General features: G+C 36.2%; 3 protein-coding genes across 3 annotated transcripts; 1 reads left to right on the forward strand and 2 right to left on the reverse strand.

The window, feature by feature from the left end:
* Positions 1-2,942: 2,942 nt before the first annotated feature.
* LOC147493184 (putative inactive purple acid phosphatase 27) lies at positions 2,943-8,760 on the reverse strand. The gene is given in 13 exon segments (XM_086566765.1): positions 2,943-3,467; positions 3,874-4,183; positions 4,427-4,448; positions 4,451-4,551; positions 4,664-4,869; positions 5,125-5,257; positions 5,354-5,435; positions 5,801-5,930; positions 6,539-6,631; positions 6,771-6,893; positions 6,994-7,066; positions 8,308-8,399; positions 8,484-8,760. Coding segments are annotated over 13 exon segments (1,857 nt in total). The 5' UTR covers positions 8,670-8,760; the 3' UTR covers positions 2,943-3,161.
* Positions 8,761-8,895: 135 nt separating this feature from the next.
* LOC147493185 (transcription/mRNA export factor) lies at positions 8,896-19,859 on the forward strand. Its single transcript, XM_086566768.1, has 5 exons — positions 8,896-8,922; positions 8,994-9,081; positions 9,165-9,259; positions 17,921-17,997; positions 19,337-19,859. Coding segments are annotated over exons 1-5 (336 nt in total). The 5' UTR covers positions 8,896-8,920; the 3' UTR covers positions 19,411-19,859.
* Positions 19,860-19,945: 86 nt separating this feature from the next.
* Positions 19,946-21,924, reverse strand: AZG2 (Xanthine/uracil permease family protein). Its single transcript, XM_086566767.1, is given in 3 exon segments — positions 19,946-20,756; positions 20,759-21,088; positions 21,091-21,924. Coding segments are annotated over 3 exon segments (1,674 nt in total). The 5' UTR covers positions 21,773-21,924; the 3' UTR covers positions 19,946-20,094.
* Between the last annotated feature and the right edge of the window lie 653 nt (positions 21,925-22,577).

Here is a 22,577-nt window from a genome sequence, read left to right on the forward strand (position 1 = left end):
TCTCTCCTTTAAATAACACGCCCTAGTTACAGTATTTTCATACGTTATTTCTCATTGTTTCCAGTTTTGCTCTCGCCTATTTTCTTTTTCCAGAACGCGGGAGATATAAGGAAAAACAATCACCGAGTCTTCCTCCCTCAATATCACACCCTCCTAATATTGGTCACGTATTGAGAAACAGAATAATACTTGGTTGCGATGAAAGGGAACTGGGGAAGTATAAAGTTTATTTACTAATAAGTTACAGTGTGTATCTCTACACTATAATCTTGCTAAGGCGACGGGCAACCAACGCAATTAATCTTTGATCATTAGGTTTACATACAGAGACAGAATTAATCAGATCTCATGCTTAGTTCAAAGAGGTACAGATTATCTAAAGAAGGTGATACTGTGAAGGTTACTCAGATGGACATCGAGGATTAGTAGTGTTTCTGCAAGAATTTTCAATGGATGTCCGAGTTTTATTGATCCCAGCATGATACCTCTCTCGCACTGGTTTCTGAATTTGGGTTCAGTAACTTTCCAGAATTCCACTTCACTTTTTCTTTCTATCGATATTAAAAAAACACATCAAAGACTATTGTGGATGAAACTACCTTATTTATTTGATTTTTGCTGGATATTGCAGGGGATAAAAAATAGGGTTATTTAGGGATTGGTCCTACTTATTTAGGGGTATTTAGGGATAGGTCCTAAAATTATTGATTATTAGGCTTTAGTCCTACTTCTATCGATTGACCTTAAGTCAACTCAGTTGACCGTAGTCAACCCATTTTATAATAATATAATTTTTATTTTTTATGAAAATGGCCAAACTACCCTTTCTTTCTTCTTCTCAATTGACCCATTAATTAATCAATGATAAACCTTCAAACATCAAATTCAAAGAGTGAAATGAAAATGAAAACATCAATCCAATCCAATCCAAATCGATGTGTGACAACAACAAAGACATAGAAGACTACTTGCGGTATACGATGAGTCAGAATCAAATTTTAGCAATCCAATCCAAAAGAGAACAAAAACAGCAACCCAACTTCAACACCCAAACCCATTTAACTTAGGAGAATCAAATATGGATAACCGATATGGAGATGATTATTTTTTTATCACAATTTTCGCAACCGATATGAAGAACAGATATGGAGGGTTATGATTTATTGTCGATACATAGCTTCGGTTGATATTTGATACAAAATGGACGAAGCAAATAATCCAAATGGACGAAGAAAATAATCTAATTTCAATTTCGATACCGATACCAAGCTTTTCAATTATAGACGGAGGTGTCGGATTTGAAGTTGTTGGGGTCAATAACTTAGAACCGATACCGATATCAATCAATAACGATTAGAAACAACAACAACCCATTTTTCATTCCTCCTGATCTTCACCTCAAACTCTCAAAACCATAATCCAATTTCGATACCGATTCACCAAAAACCAAATTGCGATATCGAACTCCCAGATACTTCATCAAGACCTCATTTTTCGGTAGTAGCCATCGTTTTCTGACGTGGATAGGATGTTGGATGTCGGAATTCAACTGAAGACAAAACAAGAAATAGTTGAATCCTTACAATAATACCTGGACCATTTAAGAGTGAATGTTGATATAAAGATTGTGTTGCAAGTGAAATTGCATTGATATAGATAACCGATACTGAGATGACTTTGGTTTTATGGATACATTTTCAATACCGATACTCAAAGTGAAGCAAAATTCTCATTCAATTCGTTATTAAAGATGGTTATGTGGACACGATTTGGTTGTTGACAAAATCTTTTGGCTGCTTTGTTTGCTGGTGGGTTCAAGAATCATTGATTAATTAATGGGTCAATTGAGAAGAAAAGAAAAGTTTGAGAAGAAAGAAAGGGTAGTTTGGCCATTTTTATAAAAACAAAAATTATATTATTATAAAATGGGTTGACCACGGTCAACTGAGTTGACTCAAGGTCAATCGATAAAAGTAGGACTAAAGCCTAATAATCAATAATTTTAGGACTTATTTCTAAATACCCCTAAATAAATAGGACCAATCCCTAAATAACCCTAAAAAATATGTGTGTTATATTAAGCGTGTTAACAGCCTCAGGAACCAATTCATGCTCATCAAGCGTGCCCCCACCTACAGTGTTTTTTCATAGGTCGTTTTTTTCGTTTTTCCGATTTTGCTCTCGCCAAACACTATTATTACAACTCAGGCTACAACCCACGCCATCCAAAATTTTGACAAATTCATCAGAAATTCCGAACAAATTTTCACACTATTATTACAACACATGCCCCATCCTATGTCATCGAAATTTTGACAATTCTACCTGAAATTTCAACAATTTCATTAGAAATTCCAGACAAATTTTTAGAATTTTTATTTTTTATTTATCCTGACAAATTTAACATATATAGTCTAAATTAATGGGTTAGTGACATAGTTAGCAATTCGTAATACGGCAAAAATTCGATACGGAAAATATTCGAATAAAATTCGAACTTTGATAAGAATTCGTTTTTTCAATTCGGATTAAAAAAAAGGGAAACGACAATTAAAAAAAATGGAAACGGCAAAAGTTCGTGTTTGTAAGTAATTCGAGTATAATACGAAACTAAAAATAAAAAAATACGATAAAATTTAACAACATACTCAACAAACTTATAGTGAAAATACGAATAATTTGCAAATTAATGATTTCTTGCCGAATTAACGAATTATTCTGTATTATTGATAAATACGACTTTTTTAAACGTTTTCCGAATTAAACGAATAATTCGCCGAATTGCTAACTATGGTTAGTGGAACCTCCTTACATCTAGAGCAACAAATCGGGTGGGATATTCGAATTTGAATTTTGGAATCGGGGTTTTCTATTGACCCGATTGATTTCGGTTTCGGATAAGTAGCATAAAATAAGTGTGAAAAACAACAACGCATCACGCGTGCCAGAATAGGATTTCACACTCATCGAGCGTGCCCAGAATGCCAGTGTCTATAAATGCATGAGGGACTCATGCATTTATTACATGAGGGACTCAGGTATTCCTATAGACAGATGCGTTGCTAATATATAGTACACTAATGCGGCGAGGAGAACCCAGAACCCACATATGAAAGAATGCATTTCCTAAAAAAAAAAGAAATAACAGAATTACTTAGAAGTTAGAAGGCCAAGGTGGTTGGCCCGCAACCATCTGGTACACAAGCCAACACATCTCTGTAATCCCTTGAGATGGTGAAGGAATCATAAACGTTTCCATCGCTGCTCCTTTTGTACTCAAAGAGGAGAGACGAGTGATTGAAAGCTGTCAATTTGACAAACCCATAGTCATAGTCTCTGAAAAGACTCCAGCTAGTCTGTATGTCGCTGAACTTCGACAAGTGGCTGCCTCCCCCGCCAACAACGACGTGGATGGTTCCGTTCACAGTGCCAGAGTAGTGAGATCTTTCTGCATTTACACATTGGTTCTGCAACGCCAAAACCATAACGATGATAAGATGACCCACGCCATGATTGAAAAAGCTAATTGAATGAACTAATTGATATACTGGAGTATGATGATCCTAACTCTGCAGTGATCTAAAGTAAACAAAATTGATTAGTCCTACACGCGTTAAATCCCTGATGTTGCTAGCCAATGGTTCAACAATCAATACTGAAACACCCACAAGGCAATATGGAATGCATCCATGTCAAGCATGAACTGTATACTGCATAACACATTTGTCTTTAACTGCCAAGTTGTAGTACGGATATATAATATAGCTACATGCATGTGCACGTGCAGTCTGCATTACGCATTGTTCGCATTGGCCAAACTGCGAAATGGATGGTCAGATTTCTTATTGTAATTCCAGATATACACTTCCATACCTGATACATGGGACATGTTCGTTCATAGTTGTGGACGTGACCATAGAATGCAATGTCGACCTTGTACTTCTGCCAAAGTTTCTGCAAGCTCTCCCTTCCCATCGGCTCTCCAAATGACCCCTGCATGCCCAACCAATAGTCGGAGGAGTAGCCAAGGACACGATGAGCAGCAAAGATTAACCAAGGTTGTTTTTGCCGATCTACAGATGCAAGGCAATGCTCAATAAATCTGTATTGTTCAGAACCCTCCCTCCAGTCATGTTCACTGTCTGCTATGCAGAAGTGAAACATGCCATAGTCTGTTGAATACCTGTAAAAATAGATAATGGAACTTCTATCAATTGAAGACAACACAAGATGAATAGTTTCATTAATTGCAAATAAGTAGATGAATAATTATGTATTGGCCCTCATGTCACTCGTGTGCAATACCGCAAATGTTTTTTTTTTTTTTTTTTTTCGCAGGTAATGAATTCATAGGTAGACCAACTCCAGATGTTTCTTTTAATAGTCCGTGAAGTTGGAAGGTGTATTTAAGAGGAAATGTGGTTACCAAAACTTGGCCCTATTCTCACAGGAACGTAGAACATGGTCTCAGCCAACACGCCACATTCTCCACCTGAATCCATGGTGTCGTAGAAGGACCCTGTCCCAGGCCAGTCACGTTCATGATTACCACTGCAAGTAAATAAATATAAAAGATAATGACCTTCTAAAAATACCATAGAATATCATGCTCGACTCTTTCTATCCAAATATCAATTGAAAATGTTCAAACAGAACAGGAGACCTCGCAATCATGTATGGCACAGCTGATGTAATGGGTTCCACCTGTGAAGTAAACTGATCCCACTGCGAGATATACCCATTTGAATATGTGATATCCCCTATATGGAAAACTATGTCAATGTCTTTCAAGTCCTTGATGAGTTGATCTGTGGTATTAAGAGAGCCTGGCTGGTAATTGCTGTACTCATTAGAGCCGTCACGCTCTGCCTGGAAAATGTAGAACAGATGTTACTCTATTGGTTCATAACAGAAAGAATACTACTCAGTCATAAACGAAGAAGTTTACCCAGAGCTCCTTGTCTAGAAATTATAAATATTAGAAGCTGGATTGGCGTTCTATGGAACTTGAAGCAGTAAGCATACTGCATACACATGGCAGAAATACTTACAATTTCAAGAAATTTTGATATAAGTATATTTGTACAACTGACTATCAGTTTAATTCCAAGCAACTCTGGCTACCTTTCCCATGTCGCCAAAGATTATTACACGCTGTAAGGAATCTTGCCCAGGATATGGGGATGATTTGAAAGAATAAAGGTTGCTCCAGGCATATGAACCATTCAATAAACGATGACCGAGCTTGTAAGTATACCTGAAGAAACCATCATAACAAGCTTAAGAACATACCACAATAACCATTATCAACCTTAATATTGCAAAAACAGAAAAATCGAGATGAGATCTATACACCGCATTAGGCCACAAATCTTTTAAGAAGCTTGTATGTATAAAACCAGGATCACGCCAACCAAACGTTCGTGCTGGTGAGCCTGCAAAAGGATTGAAATATAACTCAGTCACCCCACAGATCCACCTAGCTCACCAAGGACATGCAACACCATATCAAGTATAGGATGAAAATGACAATCTTTGTTTTCCTGTTGTAGATGAACACTAGGTTTTAGCAAGACCTTTTAATGCACAGAATCCTCTCACGTGATACTTGAAAGATCAATTAGCACAGTAAGAGATTTATTGCCTAAAGAAGCTAGGTATTAATTTTTAGGATTTAGGGGTTGCTAGCAGTTATCTTCTCTCGGTAATATGTAGTATAACAGGTTGCACAATACAGGGGAAAAGAACACATTATTTTGCAATAGAATTGCCATTAAGTCAACAGGCAATTGACTCCTACCACACATGCTGTTCCTGTGAAGAGTCAACGTTCCAGCTGGTGATCTCATTTTAGCTTCACCCTCCAGACCCCATTCAACAAAAGGAGTAGCTCCACTTATATCGTAGCCACTTGTCCAAGTCACTGTCATCTGTCCAGAGGGTAGGATCCTGTTAGAAATTTTGGGTGTGTAGAAGTTGCCAACCCCATGAAATGTGTACGAAAAAGAAACACTGTTTCTAAAGAAGTCTTAAGGATCATACTTCAAAGCTAATGTCAACTATTGTATCTATATAAAATAGTTTTCAAATTTCTTAAAGTCAAGCCTCCAGGTGACAAATGAAATGCTTATCCAGGCTCTGCAACATTGTCATGAATAAAAGATTTCCATATTATTTCTGTACTCGTAAAGTGGAGGCTCATTCGTCCCACCGATAGTAGTAAAAACCACATAGTGTATTTCGGATGGAATAAACGTTAATAATTCATGGATGCCTTTCCTTTCAATGTCCTAAAACAAAATACCAGACAACATGTTTTTATAAATAAGGTAATTTAAGAACGTAATTAACGTTGCTCAAAACTGTTGTGCTACCGCGAACAAGAGCAAAACAGCTACAGTAATTTGGAAGGAGTTTCATAGGGGCACAATGTACATTCTGAAGATCTGAGTAACCAAACAAATTATATGCCTATTCATCAGAGGCAATATTAACATATACAAAACTACTTATATAGCATCAATTTAACTAAACTTACTTCATTCCAAGACTTCCCTTGAGCGAGACGTGGATAAACAGGTGCATTTGGATTTGCAAAAGATATAGCATTTGAAATTGCCACCAAATTTGGCTGCAAATACAAGCGTATGTACCATATATTCACACATTTGGTCTCATCCATAATCTATTCCTTAATATAGTGAATGAAATTATCATTATAGAGTCAGAAGAGGCATTTCTATGAGTAGAAAGGAATCACCATAACTGACATTAGAAAGTCCCCCTGAAAAAAGAGCGAAAGCGAAGTCAGCCCGCTGATTTATCAATTGGAACTTCAGAGAACCTTTACCACTCTTTGCATAATCTGGATTTGAGTAATTCGCATACGTGTACTGAAAATGTAGGTAGATATGCATGGTGGAATTAGTATAGAATTTTCAAAAGGGGAATGATTATCCATCCACAAATCACAAGTGATACGTTAAAACACACCTTTATGGGAGAGGAACATATATATGGAGCCTGTTCTCTTGTATTGCCGATGTCTGGTGAACAGGTTGACGAGCTGTCGCATTAAAGTATTTCAATTATCAATGAAATAACATAGGAAATAAATGTAGAAACAAAAACCTCTAGCATTAACAAATATCAGACTTGAAAGCATCAATAAGAACTGCTCGTTCGAACTGAGACTAGGTCTCAACCAACAGTTCCACCTGTTGACCTCCCTGCAAACAGCAGCTTGTCTCTCTACTCTATAGTCTATAGACACTAAAAGAAAGGGTCGCTCCTCTTCAATTTAAGGATGGGCTCAACTTCAAACCTGTTCAAGCAATGTGCCTGTGCCTGAAAATGTAATCATTTGTTCTTTGATTGCCCAGTTACATTCGACATTTGGAGGGAGATGCTTGCATGTTGTGGTACTAACATAACGGTACTAAGGAGACCAATAGAGTGGAGGTGGATTATGAACCAGCTAAAAGGTAATTCTCTGCACAAACTCTTGGTCCAATCAGCTCGAGCAGAAACTGTGAATTGATCTAGGACCAGAGGGATAACAGAATCTTGACAAGCTCCTCAAGAACCCGTGCTCTTGTTGTTGAACTTATTATTAAAGAAATTAAGATTAAACTGGCAGGTCTATCCACAAAATTTGAAGACAATGCACATAACAGGATAGCAGCAATTAAAATTGGTAGAATCCTGTACATAGTAGCTCCTTAAAACAAGATTGTGACATCATTGGGAGCACCGAATGAGGAGTAAATAACTCTTAAAAAGGAAGGATCTCTGATTTCAAGATCTATAGGCCATGAGGGTGTTATAAAAGTTATGTTGGTAATGTTTTGGCTGCGTACAATGCTGGGTCCTTCACTAACTTGTTTCTGACAGAGTTGAGATGTTAGCCATTCTTAAAGGCTCAAAACAGCAACCATGATGCAGACAAATTATCTGGTGGTGCAGTCGTGCAGACCGACTTGTTGCAAGCTAAACGGTGTAATGGCACACAAATTAATCAGGTGATCAACACACTTGACGGTTTTGAAATCACGCATATCTACAGACAAGCTAACAACCTAACATGGTGGCTGATGCACTAACATATATACATGCTCGAGCGAGGACAGCCTAATGGTGTTTGCATCTCCTTTCTCAAATGAAATTGTAATTCGTCTTAGAAATTATGCCTAAGGCATGATGCATATTTTAGATAGACTTAATAAACCAAACTTGCGTTTTGCAAAAAAATAAATAAAGAAACAAGTGCTCAAACTCAAATTGAGGTTGTTTAGAAAAGAGCATTACTTGAAATTTGCAGGGGAAAAGACTCCAACCCAGTCCTCATTAGATCCATTATGGTATTCAAGTTCCACATTGACCCACTCTGTATTTTCACCCTGCAAGCAAAACCAAATACCAGTTTACCACTAAAAATTATGTATAATCCAATGGTGAAAAGAAAACAGAATAACTATCTTTACCTTGGAGCCAAGAACAAGTGGTGATGCTTTAATAGAAGCAGAGTCCTGAAGCGAGAAAGTTGCTTTATGGACTGCTATTTTAGACAAAGGTTGTTCATTGCGATCATGAGAAGCAGCAACTTGAAACAGAACATAATAAGAATAAAAAATCAAAAGCAGTATTATTAGTAACTTGAAGCTCTCCATCTCTTTGTAATAACAAACTGAACAAGAGACGATCAATAGTAAGTGGGACAAGTACTAGGAGTCAAGTGGAAATGTCCGTTTTTAAAAATGATTCGTGCCGTCAAAGACTTATCTCAAAATCTCGATGAGGTTCGTTAATTGGATTGGGCTTGGACCCGAACCCAAAGCCCATAACCCGAATTGCTCCACCTATCTTATCTTATCTTCTTATATATAAAGACAGAAGAAAGAGAAGTCCCAAAAAACAGAAGATGTGAGTTTCTTTCTTTTTAACGAGTCTCATTATTAGAATATATTGAGTCTGATTATTATTTTTATAAACAGGAGGAGGGGTTCAATTAATAGGCCTCCAACACCGGATGCAGAGGAAGAAGACGAACAACTTACTCTCCAAGAAATTATTAACATCAAGGTAGGTGAACCAAACTTTTTATATTGTCAATTGATTCTGTAAAAGTAAACTAAAGAAAAAATATATATATATATATATTTTAGCTGATTGAGAGTGGAGAGAAGGAACGATTGAAGGAGCTGTTAAGGGAAAGACTTATAGAGTGTGGTTGGAGAGATGAAATGAAATCTATATGCAGGTTCTTCTTCATCTCAATTTATTTTTTATTTATTTTTTGTCTTATTTTAGGGTTTAGGGTTTTAATTAAAACGGCCTGGAGAATGAATCAGTATTTCTTTAAAAACTTTTTAATCAAAATTACAAAGGCAGTCCTCCATAGGAGTTAATCTTTAAGGAGCGGTCAATTAGATCATAAGTGCAATTATTTGATGCCTTTTCTTTTTTTGAAATCCTGCCTTGGCTTTTAGGTCTTGTCCAACCTTTCTTGAATGCAATCAGGAAAGGTTCCCTTTACCTGCCTCATTGAACCCACTCCCTTTAAACAACCCAAAGCACCCACACTTGGATCGCTCGTCCTCAACTCCTGATATTGTTAATGTGATAGCACTTTGCACCTCGGACCCTTCACCTGAAAACCTGTAACCGTATCATCCGTGCATGGAAAGACAAACAAAGGATTAGGGGGATTTATTTTAGGAAAGAGAGGAGGAGGGGGGGCATGGTAGGTATGTCAATGGGCCAAATAGGGTAAGGGAGCGGAGTATCATTTTGGGATGACACGCAATGTGAATATTTGACTCGGCTGGATTCTTAGCTGTGAAGTTGGTTAATTTCAGTTCCATGAAGAGAAAGCCTCGAAGACAAGTGCATTAGTAAGATGGATGTGAGGACAGGGCCGAGTGCAGGTTTTGCTCCAGTTAATCATGCCAATAAATTGAGGTTGAGTGTGTCAAAGTGAAATTACCAGACGTGCGAGCCAGGGACTCTAAAAAGAGAACATGCTCAATAGGGATGATTAGAAACAATGCGAGCATGTACTAGATCACTTTCTTAGTCACTGTGTAAGCGGGAAAGGGAAAGCCATATACATGTATCTGACCCACAGCTCAAATATTTCCTCTTATGTAGCTGCAAGTAGGTCTTCCATTGGAGACCTACCTACTAGCAAAAAGAATATGGGCTGGTAAAAAAAGGTAAGAAAACCAGAGGGAATCTATTTTTTGAGATTGAAAAGGTAACATCTACCACTCATTCCACGGATACTTCATTGGCCTCAAATTGTGGAGTCATAATTCTTTGGTGAACAATTAGCTCCTTTTTGATTGAAGAAAATTGTTCTAAACTGATTTTAGGCCACATTTTTCCATTTACTGTATTGTCTTACCAAGGTTTCAAAATCTCTGAAAATGCGTTTTGCATCTATTGTAATTTTGAATTTTCTTACCATGGTTTTTGAAATCCTTGAGGGTACTTTGCATCTAATTTGCTTTATTTACCAAGGTTTGAGACTATTTCATTTTTAGTTTCATATTGTTTCATATCACATTATCAGCACTATTTCGATTTGTTTTTAACACTTTTGGCTTTGTGGTTTTGCCCATCTTCTTCAGAAAGAAAATTTGATTATCCTAATACTAAACATTATCCATAAACCTTCCTTTAGTGGATCGTCCTTTTGTGTTTAATTTGATTAAACACGGTGGATATTACAAAGTTGAGAAATTATCGAATAAGTAGCATTTACTTTTTGCTAGTTTAGTTTTAGAATTTCTCGCACAAGTAATCCTCAACTTTGAAGAAGAATGCAACACAATATGCACACACTTGATTTATTTGAAGATGATTTCACGTGAAAATTTAATACGTGAACAGTAACACACTATACACACACTATTGATATTAATTTGTTGAAATTGACTTGTTGAAAATGATTTCACGAGATTTACTTAAAACAGTGAGAATGATTGTTCTGAGGATTTTCTATCTTTGCCTATAGACATGTTATTATAATAAACATGAAGAGACAAACTATTTCACTATTTGTAAGTCAACTTAAGAGAAGAATCAATAACTTGCTCAATAGTGTGACTGATAAGTGTGATTGAATCTGTTTGAATAGCAAGCAATCTTTGGACACAGTATTATCTAATTACGGACAGTATGCTAGTGTGACACACAATAAATTGTGCATCTCAAAACCGTATCTTAAATTATGATGAATCAATACTGCTTTGACAATATTTTTACATGTTACCATAAAATGTACCTAGCCTACATTTAATACATGAACAACATACTTCTCGCTAGAATACCTATGCAATCAATAGTAAAATCTTAGTTGTTAATTACTAAATATACTACAAAATGCACTAACACAATGATAGTCTTTTATTTAAATAAAAGAAACACACACATTTAATAATTTACAGAAACTTGTTTAATCTCGACTAAGATGTATTTAAGAATGCAATGTCAAAAGATGAGTCAAATAATTGATATTCAGCAAATTAAATGCTATTGAAGAGACAAGATGTACTTAAATCTAGACTAAGATGTACTTAAGAATGCTACTAATTCGATCCTTTCTCAACTTTTTAATGGCAAGGGACAATCCACCACAGGATTAGGATTATTAGAATTATAGCTTTTGTAAAAAGAAGGTTTATGATAATGTTTAGTATTAGGATAACCAAATTTCTTTATGAAGAAAATGATCAAAACTAAAAAGCTAAAGTGTTAGAAACAAATCGTGCTGATAACGTGATATGAAACTATATGAAACTAAAAACGAAATAGTCTCAAACTCGGATGATTTCTCAGTCACAAAAAGTCTGTATTTACAGTTTACAAAAGGAAATAGTAAAATACTATTGAGCACCATTTACATTTAATGAAGGTAGTGTTTCTCTCGTCGGTTGTCGCCCCTATGCATAGGCACCGCGGTCAATCAAACAATTTGGCACATTTATAACACAAACCTTTCTTTGTTAAGTTTATTATTACTGGTGAGATAACTTCTCATGAAAACAGGGTGCTCATTTTATTTAAGCGTTGTAGATTGGATAATATGATAAATTTATAATAAAGGTCAACAATGAAACTACACAAGTAATGCTATAATCATGCTATGGCTATGTATAAATGAAGCATTAAACCTTAAAATTTGGCTGATCAAGACCCCCTTGTCTTGTGAAATTATTCAAATGACATGACAAGTTTGATCATGAGTAGATTACTCTACTACCTCAAGCAAACCAAGATTGGATGAATTTTTGCTTCAGCAAAAGTGTCTCAGAAAACAATTATGCATTACTCAAAATCACTTCATTGTTAAAACTATTTATGAAAAACTGGTTATAGAGGTGGCTAAAGTTGATAGAACTTTATCATTCTTTCATACTCATGACACTATACTATTACAATTATATCACAGGGCAAATGATGTTTGTTTTCAATCTCTTGCAAATGATATTCGTTTTTCAATCTCTTGCAAATCAAATGATCCTCTTTGCTTGGAAATAGAACATCTTGCGGCTTCAAAATCAAAATTAGCAATAGAGACCCACTTTTAATTCACCTCCTTATGTTAACGATGTCGAAGCAATAACAATAAGTGGAATGGAAAATGGTAAAGGTGTCCTATATGTGGCTAAGCTAGTAAAATTATTATCCAGACGGGAGTTGCCCCGCATAGGATGTCTTCACTTTTTTCCCTTCCATATATTGTTTTAGTATTAGTAACATATGGAGGTGATGGGTCTTTGTTAATGATTTTAAAACAACATTTTGTAAACTTTTCGACAAGGAGGTGCTTAGCATGAGATTTGAAAAACGAACATCATTTGTGTTGTGATATGACTGTGAGAGCATAATGTCATTACTCATTAACATTGAAGAATAATAAAGTTTTATCAATTTTAGCAACCTCTGTAATTGGTTTTTCACAAAATCCTGAGAGGGAAGTGTTTGTGTAATGCAAAACTGTATTCTGTGACACTTATATAATTCTTGAGGCAAAGACATTCAATCTTGCTTTGTTTGAGGTACTTAAATAGTCTTTTTATGATCAAATATGTCATTTAAATTATTCCACAAGGCAAAGGGGTCTTTAACAATCAAATTTTCAAGTTTTAATGTTTGCCACTTAAACTATTCTCATGGATATTGGCTTTGATTCTTTGTACTTGTGTGGTTTGATTGTCAGGCCGTCATCTGCAATTAATTAAATGAAGTAAGAAGTAATTATTGTCAGTAGCATCATCCTTAGCAAAAAAAAAAAAGGGGGTTTTTGATATAATCCATAGATCTTATCAACGAGAAACAAGTTACGTGGACATGATTATGTGAATAAATCTTTTCTTGTATCTAGTTATTACCATTGATCATCATTTAACTTGTAATGGTAATATCACATATCAAACCTAGAAAAAAAAATTCCTTTAAAGAGAAAAGAGTATGAACTTTCCAGACCCCACTATATGTGATGCGAAACACGTATAAGTTAATGCCATGTGTTAGAATTTCTTTTAATATTTTATTGTTTGTTAATTCTAGTTCTCTAACAATAGTTAGTTTCCTTGTTGAGATCGGTTTCCTAGCAAGCAAGGAAACCAATCCATAAACAAGGATTTTGCCATTAGGATTAGATTTGGTTTCTTAATTTTGAGACTTTGTATTTATGAGAGTTTTGGCTGTTTTGATGATATAGTGAGAGATTATAATTTGTGAGAGTTTAATTAGTGGTTGCTTTGAGTAGAATTATGAATAAAGTTATCATCTTAGTCTAATTTATAGCTTTTGTCTTTTGTTCTGTTTTTAAATTTTTGGATTTCTCGAGTGTGGACCTTAATCATCTCAATTTAGTATCTTTTTGAAATTTTCGCCAACAAGTTTGCATCAATATGGTTTCTAAGCAAGAGATGATGGAAACATGGCCTTGCATGCCACAGGGTCATAACCCTTTTTCTTGTTATCCTTACATTTTTATTTTTGTAATAGAGGAACTTAACATAATAGTAGTTTTCACTCGTGCAATTCTTAACCAATAGTTTGTGCATATTTGAATGGATACACGTATGCAATTTAAAACTTGTAGTTTGTGCATATGTATAAGTGAATATTGTTGGAAATTGGAAATTTCTCAATACAAGGATTTCACTATGATGGAAACCCTAAATTATGGTTCATAGAGAATATTTGTTTGATTCGGTATTGTCGATAATAGTGGTTTGATAATAGAAGTTTTACCTTAATTATAAAATTCCTACTATGATTGGATAGCGCATATGTAATTGGGTTAGGAAACTAAATTCTTCTATCTAGTTTTCCATCAATCCAACACTTTTGAAACACAACTCAAGTTTATAAGTTAAGAGAGAGAAACCCGTTTTCCCTATTAAAATCTTTGCACACGTGCAATCATGACTTCAGGCAAAGGTATTTGTTTAATTTATGAGATTTAAATGAAGTGATTATGCATGTGATTAACGATCATTTTATAAATATACTAGTATATTGCATTGCAGTGGGGGTGTGAGCGAAGAGTGAAGGAGGGAGAGAGAGGGAGGAAAAGTGGCGGAGACTGAAGGAGGGAGAGGGAGAGAGAGGGAAGGTGAGAGATTGAGGACAGACAGACAGAAACCTACCAAATTATATTTTGGGCCACATACCCCCTACCCTTAACTGAAACGTTCGCTCCGCTTACTTGATTATATTTGTTTTTAGCTTCCAAATGTGCGATTGTCTTAAACTTGGGTTTCCATCATAACCCATCATTCTACGGTTCAAACGGTGTCTTAGGAACTCCCTTACTTGGAACTTTATTCAAGATATACACGACGGTTTTGATAGCATGCATCGACAATGATAGTAGGTAAATTAGAATTACTTATCATACTATTAACCTTATACATATGTGTTCGATTGCGTCTTTCAGCTACATCATTCTGCCAAAGAGAACCTGACATTGTGTACTCAAATTCCTAGACGCTTAAGGAGTTTAGTGGAAGGACCGGACATTGTCATGTTTCATGATACCTTCTATAAAATTCACCACTTCTATTAGATTTGATAATTTTCACATTTTTATCTATTTCTTTCAACCTCAATTATGAATATTCAACAACATTGACAGATTGAGATTTATCATGCAAAAGATGAAGACAACAATAACATGAAAAATCATCTATAAAAGTGATAAATATTTTTCTCCGCAAAAAAATGGAACATCAAAATGTCCACAAATGTCTATGTATATTATTTCAGAAGGATCTATATTTCTTGTGGCTATTTTCTTGGTATGTTTAGATTGTTTGCCCTTAGTGTAATCTACACATGCCACAATCAAGATTTGGACTTTTGTCCTTTTTGGTGGGTAACATAACCAGAGAAAGAGTGAAAAGATTGGTAAAAGAGAAGGTTCTCTCCCGAATATTTATTTTATTGATTTTGGTGTATGTGTGGATTGTATTAAGAGCAAACAAACCAAACATTCCAAAAAAAGAGTGACAAGAAGTAAACATCTTTTTGAAATAATACATATAGACATTTGTGGATTTTTTGATGTTCTATATTTTGGTAGAGAAAAATATTTTATCACCTTTATAGATGATTTTCATGTTATTGTTATTTTTATCGTTTGCATGATAAAAACAGGATAACGGCAGGTCTTTTCACTAAACTCCTCAAGTGTTTAGTAATTTGTGTCGAGTACACTATCAGATTCTCTTTGGCAGAATGATGTAGCTGAAAGGCACAACACTTATATATATGGTGAAGAGAATGATGAGTAATTCTAATTTACCTACATATTTATGGATGCATGCTCTTAAAACCGTTATGTATTTATATTCTTTAAATAGAGTTCCAAAGACACCTTTTGAATTGTGGAAATGATGGAAACCCACTTTAAGACATTTGCACATTTGGGAGGCTAAATGAAAACATATAATCAAGTGAGCGGAGCGAACTTTTTGAGAGGGGTGGGGGTATGTGGTTCAAAATATAGTTTGGTAGGTTTCTATCTGTTTGTCCTCAATCTTTCGCATTCACTTTCTCTCCCTCACTCTCCTTCATTCTCCGCTCACTCCCACTTTCCCTTCTCCCTCTCCCTCATTCAGTGAGCGGGAGCGATCTCTTGGTTTGGGTTTCCAACAAGCAACCACCACCACCACCACTACCCCCCCTCTTCTTCTTCTTCACTTGCTCAGCCCTCCTTCTCAACCAAACCCAACTCTCTCTCTCTTCCTACCCACAAATCCCTCTCTTTCTCTCTTCTCCACCCTCCCCACTGCTTGCAGTTATCTAGTATATTTAATAAAATGATCGTTAATCACTTCATTTAAATGTCGTAAATTAAAGGCATTATTTTCCCCGAAGTCATATAGAACTTGTCTACGAGGATTTAATGGGGAAAACACATTTCTCTCTCTTATCATATAAACTTGAGTTGTGTGTTTCAAAGGTGTTGATTGATGGAAGTCAATCACCTATTTATAGATAGAGAGATGACTTTAGTTTCCTAATCCAATTAGATCTCCACTATCCATCATAATCATAGTAGGAATTAATTTTGTAATTAAAAAAAGATTTTTATTATCAAACCACTATTATCGACAATATCAAATTAAACCCATATTCCCGAAAGACCATAATCTAGGGTTTTCATTATAGTGAAGTTGTTGTATTTAGAAATTTCCAACAAATACACCCGTGCATTTCCACACTTGTAGTTTGGTCGTAGTAAGATGAGTGCCAATAAAAGGTTTACTTTAGGGAATGGCTTTTAAACCCTTTTCTACACATCATCATGATCAAGTTATCTTCAAGGGTTCTCAAGGATTTAAAAAACGTTGGTAAAATGAATACAGTAAATGCAAAAAAATACGTCCTCAAGAGTTTTAGAAACCTTGGTGTATAATATGAGGATATATATTTACCAATGCCATTTTGTTTCTTACGTGCTCTGTGCTGCTTATGCCGGTAGAATCATCAGACTTGGCATGTGCTAACCAGATTGTTGAGGGAACAAGGGATTTGCATATTAGAGGATCATAAGAAGGAATTTGCTAGCGTATCCTTAAACAAACTCTTACATGCACAACATACATGGTTTTCCCCTGATCTCTATAACTAGCAAGGCTGAGGTAGATTACAGGATCCATCTCGTCCGAGTGTGTCATGCTGAGGTAGAAATAGTTTTCCCAGTTCTTTTCTTGTGCAAATGTGTCCCCTTTTCTGGTGCTTGTCATTCTTCCGAAGACCAAGATCTTGGTGTTACCTCTGTAGTCCTTTGCCACCTCCACAAGTCCTTATCCACGAAATTTTTAAGGGGAAAAAACATTTTACTGGAAACTTTTGAAAACCAAGTTACAAAGAAACCTTGTATGGGAAGAAACATACTTGCTCTAGCTCATGTTTTTCAAATCCTCCCAGCTTTAAGTTGACAACCTTGTTATGTCGCAAGCATTTTCTTCTTGTAAACGGGGTCTCAAAATTTTCACCAAAAGGAATTTGTAACACCATACATAAAACTCCATGCAACAGTAGGGACGTTTCCACATTTTGCACCACAGAAAACTGAAAGAAATTGGAAAAATGACATATCAACATCTTATGTACAATTGACTCAGTTTTCACTTATATTTTTTAGCACCATTCTTTTATAGGTGTCAATCCGTCAGTTGGCATGTTTTCATCTGTTTTATAGGAATATACAATATAGGGACGTCAGGGACGATGTCCCTATCATTTGATGATCTTATTGACTTCGTTTGACTGTTGTCTTTGAGCACCATTCTTCTATATCCAGAAAGCAATTATTTCAACATGGGAAAGATGAAATCTGTTCTACTTATTTTCTCCACTGTCGAGATTTATATTATTCTTTTGTGTTTGCTAGGGCATTTACAAGGAAGAAAGGAAGGAACAATGTTACTGTGGATGAGCTTGTGCATGTAATCACTCCGAAGGGAAGAGGTAAAACTTCCCACTTGCTGCTTTTCATGTAGAGCACTTGTAACTATGAACACCTTTTCTTTTGGAGGTATTTTGAGACAGAATAGAAAGTTGAGATGTACACAAACTCATGATAGTTTGTGCACTTTCGAAATAATCTTAAATAGCTGAATTTTTGAAAGATACGTTCTCCATATATATCATCTTCGCAAAAACTTACTGTTCCAATCTAAAGTTAAAATGAACAGTCCACGGTTCTCTAACATGTTAATAACGTTTGATTGGTGTAAAAGTCTTGGTATTGACTTGTTGTGTAGTTTTATGTAGTTAGGAAATTGTGGTAAGAAAAGATTAGTCTAATCTTAAATTTCCATGTAAACCAATGATCATGAGTTTGTTTATGTCAAATTCAAACATGTCCTCTGAATTCTTCTTCTTTGTTTTAGTGTGTTTGGTGGTGGTTGCTCTTTCTCTTAACCTTCAAATGGGCAGATGCTGTAAACTTTACAGACAGATCACATGTGTTTTTGTAATTTGATTTAGACTGTGTCTGCATGAGTGCGAGTATGTGTGTGCTCTATTGTACACTTTTTACCATGGGATTCTTTTGGTATTTAAGTTGGTAGGCTTCATTTTACTGAAGCTAGAAAAGTGAAGAATTTATATCCATGCGAACGAATTATCATAGACTGCAACAATGCAAGTACCTCTTTCGTCTTCTTGTTTCTGATTGATGTCATCAAAACTGTCGAGATTTTGTTCTGGTGGATATATGCTCAGGGTTCTGTAATTCTTTCCTGTATAAAAATGCCATAGGTAGACAAGACAGGGTTTGAGACTGCTCCAATGGAATTATCATTATGTGTGTGTCTGTGTGCGTTAGGGGGGGGGGGGAGCCCTGGGATGTTATTTGTTATTGGTTTCTTGGAAACTGTTGAGGTTTTTTTATTTAAATATGCTGTGATCTTTTTGTGCATCTAAAAAGAATGGCATTCTGTATTGTGCATCTTGGTTTGTAGGTAATTCGTGTTTATGTCTTCAAGGAAACTTTACTCTTAGACTTCCCATCCTGTTTATTGCACTTTCATCCGGTTTGATAATATGGAGATGCTGAAATCAAAATGATCTTTTTTCTTGTTTCAGTTCTCTCCTCAATTATCCATCTCATCTTCTACCCATTGTACATTATAATTGCATAGCAGAGATAACATTAAGTGTGATGGTCGAAATTTGAAACCATCCATTGCTATTTTGTTGTATTCAAAGACGTTATGCTAGGTATTTTTTCCCTATAACATGCTATTATCTTCGTGTGCATGCTTTGGAATGCTGTCTGTATGCTTTTTTCTTCTTTGCACAGCATCTGTTCCTGATTCTGTTAAGGCTGAGCTGTTGCAACGGATTCGGTCATTCCTTGTATCAGCTGCTCTTTGATCTCATTAGATCGTATGAAGTTAGCAACATTACAACATTACAGTATCTAGTCGAGTTGCTACTCTATTGTGAATTCGTTGGGAAGTGTTGTTCGGAATGGGGTCTCTTTCCGAAATGGTACCCTATTGTTTACAAGTGGCAGGAGTTGCGCAGGTGGAAGAAACTGTTATTTAAAGTTACAGGATGTTGTGAGAGAGCTGAAATGCATTTTGTTATATGATGGCCTAAGGAGCTGAAGCGTGGAAGTTCTCACGTCTTCATCTTTAAAAATCTTGAGGTGTTAACAACTCAAGATTTTACCCTTTGTGTTCATCCATCTCAAGTTCTTTACGAAACTGTGTTTATCTATGTTTGACAAAGCTGTTTTGAGAATTCTTTGCCCTATCATGCTAAAATAGAGAACATTCCAGATAATGATCCTATACACTAGTAAAGAGTTCTTTGCTGTAGGTTTCTTTTTTATTTATTTATTTGTTATTATTAATCAAGTCCTTAACACCTGTTACAGCTCGAGTTTATTACATTTAACTACTTCTCCAGTATGACAAAATATTAAGTATTTTTGAAACATGTTCCGATGTTCGTTTGTTACCGTCTACAACTAAAAGAGTGGATATACTTCTCGGCCTTGCATTTTAAGCCAAACAAAGCTCTAAAACTTACTAGTTTAAGATACTAATCGCATTATAAAACAGCCTCAGCCGCTGGATCAGTTGAAGAAGCAGCAGAAACTTGATTTTGAACGCAAGATAACACCTTGCTTACCTTCATCAGCCAACTTAGAAACCCCAAAAGGTAATCATATAAATGAAGAGCCACATAGAGCCCAATTCCACCGATAAGCCCATACGAAATATTGTAAGTGAGTGGCATGAGCAACATCGTAACAAAGGCAGGTATTCCTTCCCTGAAATTAGCCCAATCTATATCCTTCACCACCTTCATCATCATCACCCCTACCATTACAAGAGAAGGCCCAATAGCCCATGGAGGGATATTAACAAGTATAGGTGTAAAGAACAAGGACAGCAAGAAGTATATACCAACAATCACAGCCGTCAATCCTGTTTGACCTCCTTCTATAATCCCTGCTGATGATTCAACAAATGTCGCAATTGGGGATGTGCCAAGTACCGATCCAACGATCGTAGAGCCAGCATCAACCATGAATGCCATATATTCACCTTCAAAACTTCCTTTCTCATTCATAAATCCTCCAATTTCAGCCATAGAGTACAATGTGCCAGTCGTTGCAAACACTTCCACATAGAGTAATGTGATCAAGGCCACCCAAACTTCACTCCTGTTGAACTCACTAAAGCTAATAGCTCCAGCAGTGCTTTTATTGTGTGAAAATCTACTACCTTTTTGAAGTAATTAAAGCTTTGGTCCCCTAATTGTGTATTAGGAAATATTGTAACACTAGTACCCCTAAACCAAGAGACTAATGTAACAAAAAGCACACCACATATCATACTGCCTTTAATATTGTGTATTAAGCCATAAGATATGATTATGAAGCCAACGACGCCAAGCCAGAACGTTGGACTTTGAAGTTTACCTCCCATGCATTCGCCGGTAAGTGGATTTGTACTAGAACAAGCAGCAAGGCCAACCAATGTGGAAGAGCTTGGGCCAATGAGACCTACACCTTCATGAGCCTGAAGGCCTGTAAAGCAATAAATAGCCCGATACCCGCTGCAGTGGCAAGCCGAACAGGCCGGGGTATCAGGCGAGCTAGCTTCCCACGTAGCCCAATTGCCGCGATTAGGAGAAATGCACAGCCTTCAACTAAGGCCACAGCTAGTGCTGTCTCGTATTTTATGGACCCCGATCCATGAAAGCCCACTAAGTTATAAGCAAAATAAGCATTAACTCCCATCCCTGGGGCTAAGGCTAGAGGCAAGTTTGCTAGAATTCCCATAGCAAAGCAAGCAATCATAGAAGACAATGCGGTGGCTACAATAAGGTCTTTCTTGATTTTGGATAGGCAGTTCATGTAACCACTATTTGGTTTTATTTTGCAATCTGGGCCCGGCATTGTATAAGTGAGGCTGCTGTGTGGTGTAGATGGATCACTGAGGTGCATCGTTAGCGGCGTGCAGTCTGTTATGGAGCACGTTCCACCAGAGTCTGCGAGTATGGTTGCATTAACAGTGATGATATACGCCATCGTAAGAAATGTAGCAGTGGCGGCACGTAATTCTCTTGTAAATGAGCTCTTTCTAGCTTCTAACTTGAAGTATTTTCCAACTTTGCTGTTAGAAACTGCTTCATTTAAACCCTTTTTCATTCTTGTCCACCACTCTCCTAATCTTATACACACTCCTCCTCCGAACATTGAACAAATCTCACGTCCCATCACTCTTACTCTATGATTCTTGCTCCCACCACTCTTGTTATAAGAAGTTACGAATTTCAGAGTAACCTAACCATTTTATAGAGTTATTATACGTATCCACAAAGTTGCCAAGTATGTGCATTCCGACTTTACCCCTTGCATCCAATAAGATTTAAATTGTGAAAAGATGTCATAGAGCCAAATTCGAAGGTTGAATATGTCCTTTAATATAGGTCTCTCTCCAACACAAAGGGCGTGCTCAACTAATTTCGCCAACAATCTGGCCATTTATACACGTATTTGTTGGCAAAAATAATGTAATTGAATATACAATATATTCTATAAGGCCGGCACCACTCCCATTTGATCACCAATAATTGTTCAAATATTTTTCCTCGTTACTTGAAAAGATTCCACATTATCAGGCTAGAAAATCAACTTTAATAGTTGCTAGTACTTCCTTTATCTATAATAAGCTAATAGTACTTCTGACTCTACATGCTAAAGAGTTCCTAAGTACGAGCACATGGGTATTGTATACATTATACGTAGTTGCATGCGTGAAGAGATGACATAGTTTATGTTTTCCTTGAGCTTAATGGTTAGTCTTTTAAGAGACGGGAAAAAAAAAGGTGAAAAAGAACTGAATGTATGGTCACTAAAGATGGAATATTGTCTTCCTCGAGCACATCAACCGTGAGCTCTTTTGTTTTGTTTTGATAGGTCAACCGTGAACTTAATGGAACAGAGAATGAGAGTTTAAAACCTCTTCTTGTTAGGCTGGGTACTGCCCCGAATTTTCATCATTTTCGCCCATGGATTCGTA

This window comes from Coptis chinensis, chromosome 6, assembly GCF_015680905.1.
Source record: "Coptis chinensis isolate HL-2020 chromosome 6, ASM1568090v1, whole genome shotgun sequence".
Taxonomy (NCBI): Eukaryota; Viridiplantae; Streptophyta; class Magnoliopsida; order Ranunculales; family Ranunculaceae; genus Coptis; species Coptis chinensis.